This window comes from Grampus griseus (assembly GCF_964374135.1).
Source record: "Grampus griseus genome assembly, chromosome: 4".
In the NCBI taxonomy this organism is placed as follows: domain Eukaryota; kingdom Metazoa; phylum Chordata; class Mammalia; order Artiodactyla; family Delphinidae; genus Grampus; species Grampus griseus.
This window is the reverse complement of record NC_138997.1, coordinates 28,287,190-28,302,081: the sequence shown is the minus strand read 5'-3', so window position 1 is coordinate 28,302,081 and position 14,892 is coordinate 28,287,190. Positions and strand designations below refer to the sequence as shown.

Sequence of the window (14,892 nt, the reverse complement as noted above, 5' to 3'; positions counted from 1 at the left end):
AGACTTTGAAAAAACTGACTACCTATAAAAAATGCAACAGATATATAAAGGAAAAAAAGCAGACACAAGATTGCCAAGGTTACAGACAGTCTGTTCATAGTAGAAAGTCTGTAGTTTTCTCACATGGTCATCATCACTGCAAGGACGGACCATCCATATCAGCGATGCAGGGCTTGTCCTGTTTTCCAGTATGATCCCTCACTTCTGCGATTCTGTAGTCCATGGCCCTAACAATACACTACCCTGCCTCTCAGTTGAGTGCATTTGGAAAATAAAATTACTTTTCAGATGATGTTTGGTAAGTAGATTATCAGTGCCAAATAATTTTGAAGCAATCTTTAGTTTAAAATAGCTTCTGGGACAGGAAAGTTATTTTTACTAATGTGCCCTGTCATAGGAAAATATTTTGTTCCTTAGATACTATATCTCTCTTTTGAATAGTTGTGGATAAGCTTTGACAGATTCACTTTCTTTTGGGTTTCCCTTCTTCAGAAGATTAATTTATACATGTTATATTAATTCTGGCATATTCAACCTTCTTTGGAGAGCTCTGTTGGAATGTTCAGCTGATATACCTATGAACTTTATGTGCTAATTAAAATATATTTCCTATTTCAATATATTCCCTATTTCAAAATATTCATTATGAAAGTGAATTTAAGACTTTTTAGAAGTTTATTTTTCTTATTAACTCTAATAAGAAAGTTTTATATTTTATTTTTAGCCCAAAATCTATTCTAAGTAAAAGTGATAAACTTGACAATAAAGTTAAAAGAATTGGACCACAAATGGAAAACTTCCAAGTGTTCCGGCGAAGGAAAAAATTCGCAATTACCAAAAACATTGTTAGAATGGTCATCGTCATGCAGGCACTTGTCAGAGGGTGGCTCGAACGCAAAAGATTCCAAAGAATAATGATCAAGGTAAAGCATATATTGAATATTAAAATGTGTTTAAAAAGTCTTTTATTCTTCCAGTTTTATTGAGATATAACTGATATACAGCACTGTACAAGTTTAACGTATACAGCCTAATGATTTGACTTACATCACAAAATGATTACCACAGTAAGTTTAATGACTACGCATCATCTCATATAGATACAAAATTAAGAAATAGAAAACAAATTTCCTTGTGATGAGAACTCTCAGGATTTACTCTTAACATCTCCCATATATAACATACAGCTGAGTTCATTATATTTGTCTTGCTATACATGACATCCCTTGTACTCATTTATCCTATAACTGGAAGTTTGTACCTGTTGACTGCCTTCCTCCAATTTCCCCTTCGCCTCCCCCTCTCCTCTGGTAACCACAAATCTGGTCTCTTTTTCTATGAGTTTGTTTGTTGTTTTTGAGGTGTAATTGACCTACAACACTATGTTAGTTCCTATTTCACAACATAGGAGTTGATACTTTTATACATTTCAAAATGATCACCACAACAAGTGTAGTTATCATTTGTCACCATACAAAGATATTATGTAATTACTGAGTAAATTCCCCATACTGTACATTTCATACCTGTGACTCATATATTTTACAATTGGAAATTTATACCTCTTAATCTCTTTTACCTGTTTCTCTCCTCCCTCCGACCCCCTCTCCTCTGGCAAAAACCTGTTTGTATCTATGACTCTGTTTCTGTTTTGTTGTTTATTCATTTGTTTTCCTTTTTATATTCCATATATACGTGAAATCATGCAGTATTTGTCTTCCTCTGTCTGACTTATTTCACTTAGCATAATGCCCTCTAGGTCCATACAGATATCCTCTAGGTTGTCACAAATGGCAAGATTTCATTCTTTTTTTTTTTTCTGGCTGAGTATAAGTATATAAATATACACATTTTAGCCATGTATAAATGTATAGACTTATATATATATTTTAAATATATTTAAAATATAAATATATATTTATATATAAAATACATTTATGTATATACTTTATATATATATATATACACCACATTTTTTTTAAGCATTCTCCTGGATATTTATTTATTTATTTATATGTTTATTGGAGTATAATTACTTTACAATGTTGTGTTAGTTTCTGCTGTATATCAAAGTGAATCAGCTATATGTATCCCCATATTCCCTCCCTCTTGCGTCTCCCTCCCACTCTCCCTATCCCACTCCTCTAGGTGGTCACAAAGCACCAAGCTGATCTCCCTGTGCTATGCAGCTGCTTGTCACTAGCTATCTGTTTTACATTTGGTAGTGTATATATGTCAATCTCACTTTCTCACTTCGTCCCAGCTTCCCCTTCTCCCCTCCCCTGTGTCCTCAAGTCCATTCTCTACGTCTGCGTCTTTATTCCTGTCCTGACCATAGGTTCTTCAGAACCAATTTTTTTTAGATTCCATATATATGTGTTAGCATACGGTATTTGTTTTTCTCTTTCTGACTTACTTCACTCTGTATGACAGTCTCTAGGTCCATCTACCTCACTACAAATAACTCAATTTCATTTCTTTTTATGGCTGAGTAATATTCCGTTGTATATATGTGCCACATCTTTTTTATCCATTCATCTGTCGATGGACACTTAGGTTGTTTCTCTGTCCTGGCTATTGTAAATAGTGCTGCAGTGAACATTGTGATACATGTCTATTTTTGAATTATGGTTTTCTCAGGGTATATGCCCAGTAGTGGGATTGCTGGGTCATATGGTAGTTCTATTTTTAGTTTTTTAAGGAACCTCCATACTGTTCTCCATAGTGGCTCTATCAATTTACATTCCCACCAACAGTGCAAGTGTTCCATTTTCACCACACCCTCTCCAGCCTTTATTGTTTGTAGATTTTTGATGATGGCCATCTGACTGGTGTACCACATTTTCTTTATCCATTCATCCATCAATGGACATTTAGATTCAATTAAGCAGACTTTTGAGTAGTCACCTTGTCAATATACCTATGATTTTTCTAAATAAAGTTCTGTCTACATTCTTTGGTTTAAGAAAATTTTATTTATAATATACTCTTGTGACAGTTTCAGATTGTATCAAGCTGGAGACTGTGAACAAGTGCCTAGCTTATCCTTAACCCAACAGTTCTGGGATTACTTTTACTCTAAGGCTGGGACCACCTATTTGCATTGATTTTGTTTCTCCTATGCTATCTGCTTATTCTCTGTTTAAAGTAACTTTCCACTTCCCACACTCCTGAATACTCTTTCAGTGCATAAACCTTCACCTTAAAAAGAAACTACACACACATCCACACACCCACCTGAGCAACTTTTATAAACAGCAATCCTGACACTCAGAATAAAACATAAGGACCTATTTTGGCTGGGCAAATGCAGAAGAACCTGAGTGGATGGATTTTGGCAAAACTTTGAGAGAATCCAAAAATGTTTCACCTTGAGGACTAAAGTTGTGCTACTCATAAAGGAATTTGGAAAACCAACTAGAAATAGAAGAATAGATCAGGAGTGCCCACTTGAATTCCTGGATTATCTGGGAGGACCCCCCCCCCAAATGGCCTCTCATTGGGCACCCTGAATGAATTTCTCTGAGAATACAGGCTTGCTGTTAGAAGTTAGTCCATTTGCCTATCGACGTGTGTATATTTGTACATGCATTAATATGTACATATAACATACATTTGTAGTTCTGATGATTCAGTGTGATAATGCGTGTAAAACTCTGACAATAAGTAAGCATTCCATATAGTTAATCTTTCAGTAATTCTGTGAAATCTCTGCTTCACATTTTATATGTGAAGAAACTGATGCTCAGAGAAATTAAGTCATTTGAGTAGAGTTGCCCTCCTGGTAAGTGACAGAGCTAGAATTCAGACCCTTGTCTGACCCCAAAGCCCATGCTCATTCTACATATTATATCATCAACTTAAACTACTTTATAGCTGATTGCTCCCTAATCTAATCTAAGGCCCTATCCCAGACCTATCTCTCCAGCTCTAGATTTAGGCATTTAATTCCCCATTTGCAAGGTCCATAGTTAAACCAAACTCCACGGAGCCTTCAATGAACTTATTTTCTTACTCCACAAAGTTCTTCCTTTCCTGTACTACCTATTTTGGTGGACTGTCCCACCACCCATTGTCCAAGCTATACACCTGGAGTTTTCTTAGTCTCCTTCAACTTTCTCACCCCCATATTCAGTTGGTCACCACTTCCTTAACATTTCCTGTGCTGTTCTTCCTCTCTGGGCTCTTACCATAGCTCCTATTCATCACTCTTCACATGGAGAACTGCAGTAGTCTCCTAATTGGCCTCCCTGCCTGTAGACCTACTCCCATCTAATCTGTCATCTGCAGTTGAGGAAATTCCACTCTGATGACCTTATTCCATTTCTTTATAGTCTTTTGAAAGCCCCATGTTTCTTATCAGATGAAATATGAATTCTCTAACATAGTACACATGGCCTCCCTGGTCTGGCCATTTCCCACTGTCCAGCCTCATCACAGGACACTTCTTCACTAATACCCTGTGCTCTAGCAAAGCCCAAATCCTTTAATTCCCTGATTGTTTCCTATTATCTTATGTTTTTATACTGTTCTCTCAGACTGGAATACTCTTCCTAATTTTCTGATAAACTCCAACTCATTCTTTAAGATCTTGCTTAAGTGTTCATACCTAGACACCTTTTTTGGTCCATCAAGCAGAGCTGAGCTCTCTATTTTTGGTCGTTATTGTGCCCAGTCCTCTACATTTTGACCTTTTGTTTACACCTCTGTCATGGGCACTACAATTTCTGTGACCTGTTTGGGAGTACATACTCTTTACTTTTATATTATATAGCACCACATACTGTTTTGATACATGCATTCTCTCTTATTTTAACTATATTCACTTATTATCTGCTGTTTTTCTTGTTTATTTTCTTGTTTGTATATGTTTATATTGTTTTCTGTCTTGTTTGCTACCATGTCCAAAGGCTTAGAATAGTGCTTGGCATATGGTAGCTATTCCACAAATGTCTTAGAATGGATGAATTAATTCAACAAAATATAGTTGTAGAAGTTTATCAGGGCACTCTAATTATTCATATATATATATATATATAAACATATATAAATAAATATATCATACACAATATTATGTATATGATAATATACTTATATTATAATTTAACTTAATTTTAGCATTTCCTGATGTTGGAGAGAACGGTAGCATCATCCATAACCTCTGGGACAAAATGGGTCTAGAAAACGTAGAGAGCAAGAGTGAGCCCAAGATGATAGTGAAAAGGAGAGCTCAGCAAGGAAAATGTTGAATTTCTATGTGGAGGTAGAATTGAGATAAAAAGAATGAGAAGCCTTTTTCAAGGGTCTGAGCAAATATAAACTAGATTGTTTACTTTGATTTGGTTGTGAAATTTGTTATGATCATTGATTTTCTTTTTTATTTCACCATTGGTGTGTATGTTGCATGGCTGCTCTGCTGATACAGTTAATGTTGTTCTGCTTACTGTTGAAATGGTCATGTGGCAGGCCTGTAATGCATGCATAGTCCGGTTCCAGGACTGAGCCTTGTGCAGTGTTGCTGTTGGGGGAATTCCTGATAGGCTTTCTGGTGTAAAGGCTGCACAGCAAATCACTGGATAATTGTCAGCACTGTGGGAATCCCTCCACTGGGAAACTTACATAGTCATATTGTTCGGCTGGCACTTCAGAGCTTGTGGCTGTAGACAATATCTGCTAGAATGTTGCTCTAAAGTACCTCAGGAGACTGTATAGTTTCCACCATTTCCTGTGAAATGCTCTAGTTTGGGTTTATTTAGAAATAATGAAGCAGCATTGAATTATATCAGTCATAAGGAGACCACAGAAATTGCTGCCTTTAACCATCAGCATTATTTATTTCCACCATTAAAAATATCCTTTTCCTTTTAAAATTTCTATGTTGTTTGTTTGCATGTGTTTTGGTATAAGTTAATATGATCCAGAAAAAAATCCTAAAGACACAAAAACAGTATTTTCCTCAGTGTAATGCCTCTAAGATTTTAACTTAAAGATTTTTCCGTGAATATTTATAATTTAAATTTTAAAAGTTTAGTCTTAAGTTGATATGTTCAGTTGCTGTTTGTCAAAAATACTGAAATTCTAAAACATTTGAATGGCTGGTGGTTGCAATAAAAAAGTGTTCAAAATTGGCTTTGAATAAATATTTGTTGAATAAATAAAATTGGAGAAATCCTAGAAATCTGAGTTTTAATATCCCATGCATAGGTCAGTGGTCTTTATTCTTTTGGGGGTTACAGAATCCTTTGAAAATTTGATAAAGTATGGATTTCCTCTCATTATCTAACAAAAAACCCAATAAGAAATAAAAAGAAAATTCTGAAGCCCATTCATGGACCTGTGGCACTGGTGACCTCGTATGGAATAGTTTTATTACATAAATGTGTTAACTCTCAGGTACTGGGAGAACTGTATTAATGTATTCCAGAACACTTTTTAAGAAATGTGATCATAGTTACTATTTACTAGACCTGATATCTTGCCTGATGTATAGAGCAAATAGTCCAGATAGAAATGGAGGTAACTAAGTCTTAGGTATTATTAGAGAACTTAGAAAGACCACTGAACCCAAAGGACTGTGTCTAGTGTGGGGGTAGTGTCAACAAATTGAGATCTGGAGGATGAAGGGTAGTTGTGTTTTGTCATGTAGATGGGGAGGTTGAGAGAGTTGTAGGCCCAGGGAATCTCAACGGCCTTAGACGATACAGACATTTAGGGGGCTGGCTGGGAGGAGGACAGTGGCAGTAGAGGAAGATGAAGGTAGGAGCAGATTAACAATGTTCTTAAAAACCATGCTAAGGAGTTTATACATAGTGTATGGGAATGGATGACTTTAAAGCAGGTCAGTGACATGAAGAGATTTTTTATTTTAGAAAAATTACTGACTCTGGACAATGAATTGGGGAAAGAAGGTGGCAAAATTAGAGAAAGAACAACTAGTATGCTTTTTCAGTAATCCAGTGCATGATGGTGGTGGCTTGAGGCAAAGTTGGAGAATTGCACAGTAGGTAGGACATTGGGTTTGATTAGATTTGGAGATAAGGGAGCTGGAAGAGTCAGGAATGGATCCTAGGTTTTTGTCTTGGGCAACCTGATGGATGATTGTGAAATATAGAACTTCGGAGGAGTGAGTGGGAGAGGTGGGAGGAAAGGAAAGGAGACAGAGTCGAGTTTTCAACACTGAGTTTGAAGTGCCTATGGAACATCCTTGAGATGTCTGGGAAGCAGTTGGGTATATGAGTCTAAGCTCAGAAGGAAGACTGGGCCATAGGGAAACATTTGAGATTCGTCAGTAGTTCTTAAACTTTTTCCACCTTAACACACCTGAAGAAGAATATAAAACCATCCCACCCATAAAAGTGGCTCAATTTGGCAATGATTGTCATTTTATCTCTGAGAAAGCTCTTTCCCAAGGTGACTGCATGGCTCTCTTATTTCATTCGTCTTTCTGTTCATTGTTACATTATCAAAAAGCCTGCCCCATACTACCCTATAAAAAAATAACACTTACTCTGGTCACTCCCTATTCCATTTAAAACACTATTATTCTTCATACCACGGACTGCCACCTAATACATATATATTTGTTTATTGGATTATTTTTCCTTCCATCAGAATGTAACTCATTGTGAGACAGGAATTTTGTCTTTTCTGTTCACTAATCTACAAGGTCTAGAACTTCCCTGGCACATGTCTTTGAATAAATTATTTTCAACATGGTGGAGAATGGGATGAGAGGATGTGAAATCTGGGAAATCTTTTCTACACATTTTGATTCAGGTCCCTGAACAAGGATACCCTCTGTACTCTGCCCTCATCCATAGATTTGAGAATCATTATTAGTGATACTGTCTAGAGACATTGGAATTGATGTCATTGTCCAGAGAACATATGTAAAGTAAGGAGAGAGGCATGAAAAGGCAAGAGTGAGAAATACCAATGCTCAAGGGAGAAGGCAGAGATGAGGATTCCACAAATGAATTCCATAGCTAGAGAGGTATGAAGAAAACCAGAATATGCTAGATCAAGGAAGTTCAGACACAGTATAATAAAGAGGGTTAGATCAGTGATTTCCAATGCTGCTAGGAATGAAGGCCTAGGCAAAAATAGGTAGAAGAACTAGTACTTCACAGTAGGAGAAACATAAATGGCTTGTAAACATGAAAGAAGCTACTCTTGCTAGTAATCAAAGAAATTAAGTTCCACTAAGTATCATATGGTAGTGGAATCCTCCCAACAAGCAGTCAATTCATTACTTTAAAAAAAGACATGACCATATCAAATAAAAAGCTGACTTACATTTGGAAAATATTTTTAAATCCTGATATACGATAAGCATGATACATTTACACTTTAAATCAACATGGATTGGAAAATTAGAATCAGTAATTTGCATTGTCTTTTATTTCAATATTGCTGTTGTAAATATCAATTTGTACATTTTTCTGATTAATTCTGTCTTGAGAAACGTTTAGAAATATGGTGAAAGATCCACATACTGAGATGACATAGCATCATAACTGAGGCATATTTCTGTACAGAAGGCTGGCAGAGAGGCATGCTATAATAAGAACCACACAGATGGACCATTGCCATTTTCTCTGACCCAAGTTCTTAACCATGAAAACCTCCTAGGTAGCCTTCTGAATGCCTCAGATCTGAGAAGCGTTTCTTCACAAGACAGGTTGTGTCCACAAAAGAGGATTTATTAAATTCAGAGGAAAAACACTCATATTGGGTTTGGTGACTGACCAAATGCCCCTGCTCTCTTAGCAAATGTCATCATTCAACTAAGCAGCACTTCAAGCAGGGACCTTTTGCCTCATGTTCTAAGAATACAATTAAAACAATGCTTGATTCTTAATTATTAGCAAAAGAAACCTACTGGCAGACTTAAGCAGAAAGGTATTGACTAGAATATTGGGCAGAGGTCTGAAGAATTAAGCTCAGGAACATGAAGGAATGATGAAGGCTAGCCTAGATAGCTCCTTGGACTCCAGTCAAATCCTGCACAGAGTCTGTTGCAAATGCTGAATCCTGTTCTGCTTCCACCAATGCTACCCTTAGAAAATGGATATTGCTGCCACGGTTACTCTACCACACAAATAGATTTCTCACTGTTTGTTTCACTTTTAAAAGCATTATTAGTTTCGAGTGAAAACCTGAGTCTGGTGTAGATAATGGAGGAAGCTTTGTCACATGTCTGCATCCCAGCAACAGAGGAGGCTTGGATCATGAGCAACTGATTTGTGGCTTCAAATTGTAGGAAGTGAGTTATGCCTTCTGCTAAGATTCACATTATGGAGAGTGCTCCAAAAGTGTGGCTTACTTCACTCTGTATGACAGACTCTAGGTCCATCCACCTCACTACGAAATGTAAAATAGATAGCTAGTGGGAAGCAGCCACATAGCACAGGGAGATCAGCTTGGTGCTTTGTGACCACCTAGAGGGGTGGGTTAGGGAGGGTGGGAGGGAGGGAGACGCAAGAGGGAAGAGATATGGGGATATATGTATATGTATAACTGATTCACTTTGTTATACAGCAGAAACTAACACACTATTGTAAAGCAATTATACTCTGATAAAGATGTTTAAAAAAAAATTAAAAACCATAAATAAAGTGTGACCAATCCATTATTTAAAACAAAACAAAACAACAACAACAAAATGACAAGAGCCTATTGAACAAAAGGCAGATTAAAAATACACACTGGAAAATGTTATTAAATGTTGAAAGACATTAGCAAACATTCAGAATCTGCCTGATTCTGATGGAATTCAGATGGAAGGAGAAAAGGAAAGTAGTGAAATTATGCTAATTTATTTTTTTATTTAGGTAAATCAAGAAATATTATTTCATTGATAGTTTTGATAAATTAAAAAATATAGGCTTAAACATAGTGTTTTAAAAAGGTGAAGAAAAATAAAATAATAAAAACAATCTTCCAAGAATCACGCAAAACAGAAAATAAATAAGAGCAAGAACAATCATAAGTGTAATAGTAACTATACTAGGAAAGAAACCAAAACAAAAATTTACAGAATGGGTGAAAAATGTGAAATTCAAGTAAATTAAGAGGAATACTTATATAATTAAAAGTGTGGGCTCTGAATTGTCCTTATTTTGAATTCAGAACCAATTCTGCAATTTACTAACTATAGGACCGTGGGAAAGTCATTTAAAGATGTTATGCTTTAGTGTTTTTACTTGTATAATGGTATGCAAAGCACATCAAAGGAAAGTGGACTCAGAAGGAATTTTATGAACTTCAGTACATTTGTAAAAAATTAATGAAAATAGGTTAATTAAGTCTTTAATTCAAGAAGCCAAGAAGGAGAAAATAAACCTTAAAAGGAATTAATAAAGATAAGTAGAGAAATTAATGAGCTAGAAAATAAAAATATTTGAATTGGTAAATAAAATGGAACTGGCTGTTTACAAAACCAAAAAAAAAAAAAAAACCTGAAATAGATGAATTTTTATACTTTAATTTAAAAAAGTGTATTATAGGGCTTCCCTGGTGGCGCAGTGGTTGAGAGTCCGGCCGCTGATGCAGGGGACGTGGGTTCGTGCCCCGGTCCGGGAAGATCCCACATGCTGTGGAGCGGCTGGGCCCGTAAGCCATGGCTGCTGAGCCTGCACGTCCGGAGCCTGTGCTCCGCAACGGGAGAGGCCACAGCAGTGAGAGGCCCACATACCGCCAAAAAAAAAAAAAAAAAAGTGTATTATAGTAGAATGTATAAAATGAACATACAGAAAAATATAGTCACAGATTAAAGGTAAACTGACAGAACAACATTTGCACATATGCTGAAAAGGGTTACTTTCTTTAATATTGATGGTGTTTTTAGAAATCAACAAGTAAAATCTGAAAATATCCAGTGAAAAATAGGTACAATACATAAATATATAATTTTCAAGAGAAAGAAAATACAAGGATTTGAGCACCCAGAGTGGATAGCTTAGGTAAGAATCATCCATTACAGAGTAATGCCTTAATAAAACTTCTATTTTTTTTCCTGGCTAAGTGGGCTACATATTATAAAAATCTGTACACCAGCCTAGGAAGCTCCTATCACCCATCACCAAAACCTCTTTTTTATGGGAAGTATGAGTATGTAATAACAGAGCAACTCAAAATGATGTTCTCTGAACTTTAGGGAGATTAACCCACTCTATAATGCATGTATTTAACCAAACTTATTTAAAAACATAAATAAAATACATCATAATCTGAGAAACTGGGTGAGACAGATGAAATGAATAGGGCAAAATCAGATTAAATATAAATAGCAGAAATATATAAAGAGTTCAGCTGTCTATATTGCTCTTTTATAGGCTTTGTATCATGGACCAGATTTGAGAACAGTTATAAACATGTATTGCAGACTAATCCATCGTGTTAAATATCGACTTGGTCTTTGGAGGACGAGACAAATTATAAACCTTACAGAGCTAGAGGAATGGATGGACAGAAAAAAATGTATGTGATGCTATCATTTCTGATTTGATTTTAGATTTGGAATTATTTTAACCATTAATAATTTACATAAAATTTACATATAATTACCCATAGACAACACAAGTAGGCGATATTTTTATTGCTTCAAGCTGTTTACTTTTTAAGTTGATGTATATGTGGATTAATTTATTAGGATCTCATTCTGGCTAAACAAAAAGGAAATTTAAAGGAAAGATAGCTAAAGAATGAGATTTCAGAAAGAACATGAACCAGAGCTGCTCCAGAGATCTAAGGAGCAAAAAATAAGAGGCAATCTCTGTTTGCCTCTGGGGGATAGAAAAGCTGCTATCACTTTATGACTTTTTATTCTTGAGCTTTAAATTCAAATTCTAGGTTGGTTTAGCTTGAGTTATGTGTCCAACACTTTGCCTTGATAGGGCAAAGAAATCTGCTTGGGAGTTGCATAGAAACTTAGAAACTATATTCATTGAGGGGAGGGAGTAGCTCCCCAAAGGAAAACTACATATTTATAACAGAAGAACAGTTAAAGGACACTGAGCAGACTAAACAACAGATATCCATTACATGTTGCTTATTAGTGTTGAAATTCTACGTGAAGAACAGGTTTTCCAATTTCTATCTTAACTTTCAGAATCCTGATTTTTATTATATTTAATGAATTTATTATTGCTTGATTAGGATGGATATTACAGTCTGTTTCTTGATTAAAAAAAATAAATAAATGAGGACTTCTGGTTTCTGCTTCTGTACGTAAGGAGCTTGGAAGTCAACACTCTATCTTAACAGCAAGTAAAAAAGCTGAACAGACTAAAAAATCAACAAGTCTTCTTGGATTCCTAAAAGAGGGGAGACACAGGGCAAACTGCTGCCCCTAAGACTGGAGAGACAGGCATACAAAGTCACAGCTTACCAGAGCAGAGACTCATGAGCAGAATCCGATGTGGGAACCAGTGCTGGGGTAAGAAAAATGAACTGTAATTGACAAATGGCAGGAGCACAATTCTGAGAGTTAAAAATTCCAGAGGATCCAGTCATAAAGGGGCCTCCACAATACTGCGATATTTACCTCCAGGAGCTCAATCAGATTCCCACAGTAAATATGAGAAAATGAACCATTTTGAAATATGCCAGAGCACTCCATTCTTCTTAACAAGGCCTGCCTTCAGAGGAAACTAACCAGAGCCTAACCTGCTGGGTATTATCAGAGCCTAATTAAACCTGTGGAAGGGAAATACCCAACTCCAGTCCACTCTGACCATCCTGTCCCACCTAAGGAGGAAGAAAAAAACTGGGAAACATTCATAAAGTTCACAGTCCAGAGACATAGGCTCCATAAGAGACTGAGACCTAATCATTAGAACACTTCCTCTCCCCCAGCACCTTATCACCACGTTACTAAAGACCTTTTTACAGCAGTTTCTTTTACCCACTATGTCATGACTAGCTACATGTATACTACAAGGTATACAAAAACGCAAAAAACACAATTTGTAAAGACAAAGCAAATGTGAGAACCAGACGTGGCAGGGATGTTGGAATTATCAGACTGAGAATTTAAAACAACTATGATTAAATATGCTGATTATGCATAAAATAGACAGCATGCAAGAACAGATGGGCAAGGTAGGCAGAGAGATGGAAATCCCAAGAAAGAACCCCAAAGAAATGATAAAAATAAAAAATATTGTAACAGAAATGAAGAATGCCTCTGATGGGCTTCTTGGAAAGGTGGCTGAGGAAAGATTCTCTGAGCTAGAAATTATATCAATAGAATCCTTGAACACTGAAAAGCAAAGAGAACAAAAACTGAAATAAAAAACAGAACAAAGTATCTAGGGACTGTGGGGCAACTACAAAAGGAGTAACATATGGGAATACCAGAGGGAGAAGAAAGAAACAGAAGAAATATTTATAACAATAATAACTGAGAATTTCCCCAAATTAATGTCAGACACCAAACCACAGATCCATGAAGTCCAGAGAACACCAAGCGGAATAAATTCCAAAAAACTACACCTAGGCGTATCATCTTCAAACTATAGAAAATTAAAGATAAAGACAAAAATTCTGAAAGAAGCCAGATGGGGAAGGCACCTGGCCTCTGGAGAAAAAAAAAAAAAAGAATTACATTTGACTTATCCAAAACCATGCAAGTAAGAAGAATGGCATGAAATAGTTAAAATGTTGAGAGAAATAAAACACCAACCCAGAATTCTGTACCCTTAAAAATTATACTTAAAAAATGAAGGACTTCCTCAGACAAACAAAAATTGAGGGAATTTGTTGCCAGTATATCTGCCTTGCAAAAAGTGTTAAAAGAAATTTCTTAGAGGGGAAATAATATAGGTCAGAAACTCAGACTACAAAAAGTAAAGAAGAGCACTGAAGAAGAAATAAGAAGGTAAAATAAAACATTTATTTTTCTTATTCCTAAGTGATCTTACAGATAACATGTTCAAAATAATACTAATAATATACTCAATTACAATATACATATATAGCTTAGGTATAATTATATATGCTGATATATGTACATGTATGTATAAGTGAAGTGAATGACAACAATTATACAAGGGATGGGAGGGAGGAATTAGAATTATTTTGTTATTGTAAGGTATTTGCACTACCCATGAAGTAGGATAGTGTTATTTGAAAGTGGATTTAGATTAGCTATAAATGTATATTGTGAACTCCAGGGCAACCATTAAAATAAAGTAAAAAAAAAAGGATAATAGGTATGCTTTGAAATGAGAGAAAATAGAAACATATAAAATCCTCAATTAAAATTACAAAAGGCAGAGAAAAGTAGAAGAGAAAAATAAGAACAAAGAACAAGGGCAACAAATAGAAAACCTATCAGATATAGTAGATCTGAATCCAACTGTGTCAGTAATCACTTTGAACATTAAATGATCTAAATCCACCAATTAAAAGGCAGACATTGTCAGAGTAGGTCAAAAAACACAACCCAATGGTATGCTGTCTACAAGAAACCCACTTTAAATATAAAGACATATATAGGTTAAAAGTAAATGGATGGAGAAAAATGTACCATGCTAACAATAATCAAGATAAAGCAGGAGCAGCTATATTAATTTCAGACAGAGCAGGTTGCAAATTAAGGAATGTTATCAAAGGTGAAGAAGAGCATTACATAATGGTAAAGGGGTCAATTTTCCAAGAATACATTATTAACAATTGTAATTGTGTATCTGCCTAACAACATAGCATCAAACTATGTGAGGCAAAAACTGATAGAACTACAAGGAGAAATAGATGAATCCACTAACATAGTTGGGCAAAATCCAACACCCATTCATAATAAAACCTCTCAGTAAACAGGAAATAGAGAGGAACTTTCTCAACTTGATAAAGACTATCTACAAAAAAACTACAGCTAACATCATACCT

At 35.6% G+C, this 14,892-nt stretch overlaps 1 protein-coding gene across 1 annotated transcript in view; it reads left to right on the top strand.

The window, feature by feature from the left end:
• IQCM (IQ motif containing M) overlaps positions 1-14,892 on the top strand; it is a gene marked incomplete at its 5' end in the record, with an annotated part of 334,909 nt that overhangs the window by 125,893 nt on the left and 194,124 nt on the right. Inside the window, 2 exons of the mRNA XM_082653985.1 lie at positions 725-923; positions 11,337-11,481. Coding sequence (XP_082510111.1) covers positions 725-923; positions 11,337-11,481 — 344 coding nt within the window. The remainder of the gene's footprint in view (positions 1-724; positions 924-11,336; positions 11,482-14,892) is intronic.